The sequence below is a fragment of the Sesamum indicum genome, linkage group LG5 (genome assembly GCF_026168435.1).
Source record: "Sesamum indicum cultivar Baizhima isolate 11 linkage group LG5, ASM2616843v1, whole genome shotgun sequence".
Classification (NCBI taxonomy): Eukaryota; Viridiplantae; Streptophyta; class Magnoliopsida; order Lamiales; family Pedaliaceae; genus Sesamum; species Sesamum indicum.
The window spans coordinates 1,572,864-1,580,300 of record NC_142661.1 but is presented as its reverse complement, the minus strand read 5'-3'; the positions used below and the strand labels follow the sequence as shown (position 1 = coordinate 1,580,300).

The following is a 7,437-nucleotide window of genomic DNA, read 5'->3' as shown; positions in this document are numbered from 1 at the left end:
AACTTTTCTTGCACCAAAACAACCTAATAAACATAACTCTCTCTCTCTCTCTCTCTATATATATATATATATATATATATGAGTGTGTGTAGTGTGTGTTTTTTCTTGTTACGTACATATACACTACTACCTAGTCCTTTAAAACCCAACTCCTCAGTTACTTGGAGCAACTTGATCACTACCAAACACTACTCCAGTAAGTAAAAATTCTTGCACAAGAGATCAAACCTAATTTCTTGCAGCACTGATCATTGTCTTAAGAGTCATGAATTATCACGAGCCCAACACTTCCCTTAACCTGAGTTTATCACTTAGGACGATCAACCTAGACCTCGTACTACTGCAGGACCGTAGTTCATCTCCCAACTCCTCCTCATCGCCGCCGTTGAGCCCTGTCGAGGCCCGGGTCTTTTCTTGCAACTACTGCAGAAGGAAGTTCTACAGCTCACAGGCTCTTGGAGGGCACCAAAATGCTCACAAGCTGGAGAGAACCCTAGCCAAGAAAAGCAGAGAATTCAGCTCAGTTGTTAGGCCCCACTCGGCTCTCATGAGCCGGCCGCAAGGCTTTAGTCCGGGCCGGGTCCACGGGCTGGTCTTCGGGCTTGAGCATCAGGGCTCTCCAGGTAGGTTTGGGAAAAGAGAGATCAATTTTGGAAGTAATTGGAGTGGCAGTAGTCATGAATATGATCATGGAGATAAGAGTAATGTTCATGATCATCAAGATGATCAAGAGCTTAGCCAGCTTGATTTGTCTTTGAGGCTTTGAACATATTTTCTGCTGATCATATCTGGTGGATAATTCTGCAATTTTTCTTAATTTAAGCTTTCTTATTGAAATTTAATGTTCTTGAAATTTATGAATATTAATTGGTATTTTTGCTTTCCAAGCAAGACAGATCTTAATTTGTGTTAATTAATTAACATTTGAAAATGTTATCAGGTTTAGTTGATTCAAGGCAATTATATTACATATCTGACCAGACTCGATTTGAATTAAAATTATCCTTAATAGCTATTAAACGGTTTGAAAAAATTGCAATTTACGTTCCATCATTTATTCTATTTGCGATTGTGATCCTATTATTTTATGACTTAACGAATTTAGTCCAACAAAAGGAGCACGTGTGTCCGTTAACTTAACTAAAAAAGTTAACAGTGCTTGTGCTCCTTCCGTTAACAATTTAATAGAAATTGTTAATGAGACGTAAATTGCAACTTTTTTGAACAGTAATGGAACTAAAATCACAAAAAGTATACTTTATAGGACGTAAATTACAATTTTTCATCAATAATGTAATTAACTAACTAAAAGGAATATAATATTTATACTATGGCAAGAAATACAATATTTAGACAATAGTAGTTTTTTTTTAGTGATTGAAGATCACATGGAAAGATTAGAAAATTTGGGCAAAATATTCTTTTAATCTCATAAAATAAACATAATTTTTTTTTTTTGGTACTACACCTATGATAGGTAACGCTTTAGTCCCATAAAATTCAAAATTATATCTTTTTACTCTAAAAAAATATGGTTTTCGGTCTTTTTAGTTCTAAATTGATGCCTTTTAGATCCAAAACCACAATGCACGTGATTTTTTTGGACTAAAAATATGTGATTATGAGTTTTATAAGACTAAAAACGACACCTGCTATAATTGTGGTACCAAAATAAATTTTGTCCGTATTTTATAGGATTAAATAAATTACTAATAATAATTTTTATTTTGTTACAATGATGAATTTTGATTGATAATGACAATTATTTTGTCACAAAAATAGTGTATGAAATTTTCACTTATAAAGATAATTCTGAATGCATATATACAGTGACGATCTGATAACAACAAATATATAATAAATTAAAAATGCCATATAGTCGTTAGATCTGTGGAATCAAAAATGGTAAGACCATTTTTGATATATATATATATATATTGACAATCTGATAACAATAAAATATATAATAAATTAAAAGAATCATATGGTTGTTAGATATGTGGAACAAAAAATGCTACTTTTTGAAAATTATGTAATCAAAAGTGAAGATTTCTTAATAAATAGTTACAAATGTGTAAAGGTTATAACGGTCATGAGCTAAACACACGGCACTTTTTTGTTAAAATATCTACAAAAAGGTATTATGTAACTAAAAATATTAAACGCGAGAATTCTTTAACCAATAAAATTAAATATAAAAATATTCTAAATTATGGGACGAAAAGTATTATTCTCCCCAATTATTGGAGAACCGACCAAGGATATAATTTATTAGTATATCAATACATGAAAAATTTAGTATTTAAACGACTGTAATAATAGAGAAATATTTATATGCCTACAAGAAAATAGGATTTATGTATTCTTTTAAAGTTGTCAGTCAAGATATATAATAATAAGTGGCAATTATTTTAATTTTGCTACAATACAATTTTCAAAAACTTATTAATGACAAATCAAATATATACACACCTATATTGACAATAAATATTACAGTGTAATTATCTATTTATTTTCTTAAGGAAAAAATATTATTTTAGTCCGCTAAGTATTTTTAATTTTAATTTTAGTCCGATAACTATGTTCATTTTTATTTAGGTCCAGTAACTTGCGAAATTGCTTATTTTTAGTCCTCTGGCTGATTTTCGGACAATTTTACCCCTATGAGTGCATATGGACTAAAACTGCCTTTCTCCATAAAACTGCCTTTCAAAAGTTGCATAGGGGTAAAATTGTCCGAAAATCAGCCAGAGGACTAAAAGTAAGTAATTTCGTAAGTTGTTGTACTTAAACAAAAATGGACATAGTTATCGGACTAAAATAAATTAGGCATACTTAGCGGACTAAAACAATACTTTTTTCTTTTCTTAAATATTTATATACATAATTACATTAATATTTTGATAAATTCAGTAACACATAATTCACATTATATGACTAAAACAATAAACAAATTACAATACTGACATAAAGTGGGATAGAGTACCCATAATTTGAGTGAAACTCGAACCCATAATATTAAACTTGTTATTCATGCAATCTCAGCCTAATTAACCACATCAATTGTTTCTATATGTTATTCGATTATTGACACTATACATCACGTGTTATTACTAATAATCGATAATAACACTTTATATACAATTTTTGTCACTAATTATTGATCATAGTGAAAATTTTTATATAATTATTATCACTATTTCAATCATAATCATGATAAAATAAAAATTCTCATTACTTAATAAATATAAAAAAATGATAATATTAATATATTATTGCTAAATTTTCATTTAATTTTTTGCAGTGACATAAAAAAATAAAATAAACTTGTGAAAAAAAAAATGTGACTAGCTAGCTAGTGCACATAATGGGATGTGCCAAGTGAGACATTATCTTAGGAGAGCTATGGGCATGATTTGCCTAATCCGGATGTTGATAGCGAACTTACTGCATCCAAACATAGTTCATTTAATTGGAAGCAGATTGTTGTGCCAACCCCCGGAATTGAACTCAATTTTGGAATTACCCAATTTCTTGAATGTCGTGCGCACGTTTTCTTAATCTTCTTACGGGGCAGTCTTATCATGTGTAAATATTGTCGTATTAGTCTAATTATTGAGAAATTTTAATTTGGATTTCAATCAATCAAATATGAATCAATTATATGAAAAGTGAAATATATTTATCGTGTGATTGATTGGTATTAAGGAAAAGTGATCAGTCATATGATAAGTGTATCACACTTATTTTGTAATTGGTTTGATTCGATCAAATCTGATTTGGGCAAAAATAGTAAATACTATTTAATTAGACATAGTTTATATTGATAATTGATGGATATTAATTCTTAATAAATGAAATTCATGAAGTAAATATAATTAAATTTCTAAAAAAATTACAATTATCAATAATTGTTGCTTTTTTATTATAAATAAAAATATAAGGAGTCACTATTGGTTTGAGTACGACATGCATAAAAATCATGCAAATAATTTTCTACTTTTTTAACATGTGTATGATGCAGGTCGCACAATTTTAGAATCGGGTCGTTGAATCTCTTCTTGAACTCCCTACGGGAAGATCCTGAGAACAGAACAAACGTAAAGCTTGCCGGGTAGCCCCCAACTAAGGCCCTCCAATGGCTAAATTAAAAAAATGAGATCGAGCGCGATCAGTGGAAAATGAGTGAGATCAAGAAAAATGTGATAAATGCACTTGCATATAAATGTCATTTATGCTGATATTTATAGTGTACGGTACTTGTTTAGGAGCTTGCCACGTGGCATAATTCGGTTGTCTGAGTGTTAGATGATCTAACGGTCATCAGAGCGGGTGGGTCAACTGGACCGGGTCAGTCGGGTCGGGTCGGGCCGGGCCGCCCGATCCATATCTTCATGTGCGGATCCTGCCCTTTATTGCAAATTTCTTAAAATAAAGGAGGGGCAATTCGATCATTTGTGATTACCTTCATCAGTGTAAGTACTGAAGTCGTCATACGAGAAAATTGTGCTTTTTCTCCTATAATTTATGTCTAATATATTTTTTGTCTTATAATTGATAAAAAGTCTCATCCTTAATTCTTTTGTCAACTCGTTAGAAATTTAATGAAAAGAAACTACGTGCAAGTTTATATGACGCTATCTTATCAGTGAAGGAAAATAACTGCGTAACTTGTCCCATGATTTTTTGTTCTCCCCCCTTCCCACCCCACATAGATGTTTTAAGCTCATTGGACTCGAGACTAATCTCTATTATAGTTCATGGCTGATGCTGGTTTAAGAAAATTTTGCACATAATGAAATTCAAACGGAAAATTTAAATAAATTGATCCAACACGTGTGAATGAAATAGAATGTAATTTACACATGATGAAAGCTGGACTAGGGATGAACCTGATGATATGAGGCATGAAAATCCAAGTTAGACAGTATAATTAGGACACGGAAGAGCTAGGTACGTACATCACGGGCCCCAACATATATGTACCAATAACTATAATCCACCAATTAATCCACTTGATTTATATATATATCGTACTTACTATGTTGTCATGTTTCGATATCGTATGTGGATGGAACTAATTAGATTCTCAGTGATGAGTGCAAGGTCTGCGACAACCTTTTCAAAGGGAAAATGCCTTTATGGTTGGCTTTTGTGTTCATGAGTTTAGTGGTGGGAAACCATGATTAGGGATTGATTAATCTTGTTTACTTTAATATTCATTAACACAAACATTGTCGGCCATAATACGTGTTGAAAAGTTAAATGAGACAAGAATTGTAAAGAACTCCATGGAAAAACCAATTTTCTCTGTAAAATCTTTATTCAAGAAGAAGATTGAAAAATGGTTTTTATTACAGAGAACGAAAGAGCAGTTCAGCTCTTCTATCTATTGTTCAAAGCTAGTTAACTGCTAGTAATTAATTACACTGCTGCTTACACCCTAACTAACCAAGAGTTGCTACACAAAGGGAAAGGCGTGTATGCGAGATAAGTAATAGCTAACTTATTTCGCGTTTACAAATTAAAATAAGAGAAACTCCAAACACAAAAAATGACTTTATAAGTTGAGCGATTTTACAAGACGAATTTCCAATCTTCTTCCTCAATTGAAACAGAGCTCAAGTGTTGAGCTTAGCAAACATGGTGGAGATGAGATGAACTGTAACCAATTTTTTTACATCCTCCCCTCAAGTGGAACGCGTCGATAGATTGACAAGGCCCAACTTGGAGATGAGATACATAAAATTCGGACCAATAAGATGTTTGGTAAAGATATCAGCTAATTGATTCTTTGAGGATACATGTGAGGGAGCCAAGAAACCTTGCTTATACTTATCACGAATCAAGTGACAGTCAATTTCTAAATGTTTAGTTCTTTCATGGAATACTGGGTTTGCAACGATGTGAAGTTCAGCTTGGTTATCATAGAGGAAAGGAATTGGAGTGGGGCTGATATCTGGAAATCCTTTAAAATGTTGTATATCCAAGTGAACTCAGAGATTGTGATTCCCATCCTCCTATACTCTGCCTCTACTGTGGATCTAGATATTGTCGTTTGTTTCTTAGTCTTCCAAGATACCAAGCTGCCTCCAAGGAATATGCAGTAACCTGTCAATGATCTTCTCGTGCCCTTGCAAGTTGCCCAGTCTGCATCACAATAGGCAACTAAGCTAAAATCTGCTTCTGAAGATAAGAATAGACCTCTATATATTGAACCTTTTAGATTACGAACAAGATGAATGGCTGCATCCCAATGTTGTTTGCAAGGGTGCTGCATATATTGGCTCAATTGCTGAGTAGCATGGTAGTTGTCAGGCCTATTAAAACCCAAGTAAAGCAATCGTCCCAATAATCTTCTGTAGGCTCCAAAATCAGATAATCGCTCTCCTACAAGGGCTGTAACTTGACTCCAGAAGGCAGTGGGACATTGGTTGCCTTTGCTTGAGAAAGGCCTATATCTTCCACAATGTCCTTGGCATATTTTGCTTGGGTGATAGTGAGGCCTTCATTGGATCTTGCAATTTCCAGGCCCAAGAAATATCTAACCTGTCCTAAATCTTTAATTGTAAATAACTGGTCTAAATAAAGATTGATTTCTGCAAGCACTTCTTCAGATGGACCTGCAAGCAACACATCATCCACATACACAAGCAAACAAAAAAATCCTAAGGTTGTATCTTTAGTAAAGAGACAATAATCATGCTTAGATTGAATAAAACCATAGGTCTCTAGTTTAGGTGTGAATTCTTGATTACATTGTCTTGAGGCTTGTTTGAGACCATAAAGTGATCTTTTTAACTTGCATACATGTCCTTCAGGGACATCATAGCCTTCAGGTGCCTGCATATAAATTTCTTCATCCGAGAAACCATGTAACAAAACATTATTTATACCTAATTGATGAATATGCCATTTAAATTTAGCAGCAACGGTTAAAAAGATCCTCACTGTTACTGCTTTTGCTACAGGAGAAAAATTATCCACATAGTATATTCTAGGTATTTGGTTATACCACTTTGCAACTAGTCTAGCTTTGTACCTTTCTATGGAGCCATCAGAGTTTCATTTTAATTTATATACCCATTTACAACCTGTAGCCCTTTTATGCTGTGGAAGTAATGTGACCTCCCATGTATTGTTTTTCTCCAAGGCTTCGAATTCAGTTGTCATAGCATCTTTCCATTCTTGTTTGTGAACAGCCTGACTATAGGTTTTAGGTTCCTATAAATTAGATAAAGCTACAAGAAAACATTTATTCATTGAAGCTGAATGCACCGTTGTAGCTATGTCTGAGTTTTCAATGATGTGTGTACAGATAAAAATCTTGAAATCTAGCAGGTTTAGTTATAGTTCTGGTTGATCTTCTCAAGGTTTCAATGTCTCTAATCTGTGTCTCAAGAATTTCTTCCTATATTTCATTCTCTAAATTTGTAG

At 33.0% G+C, this 7,437-nt stretch overlaps 1 protein-coding gene across 1 annotated transcript; it reads left to right on the top strand.

The window, feature by feature from the left end:
- The first annotated feature begins 265 nt into the window (after positions 1–265).
- ZFP2 (zinc finger protein 2) lies at positions 266–766 on the top strand. The gene has a single exon (XM_011081132.3). It carries the CDS (start codon positions 266–268, stop codon positions 764–766), a length of 501 nt encoding a protein of 166 aa, XP_011079434.1.
- Positions 767–7,437: the final 6,671 nt, after the last annotated feature.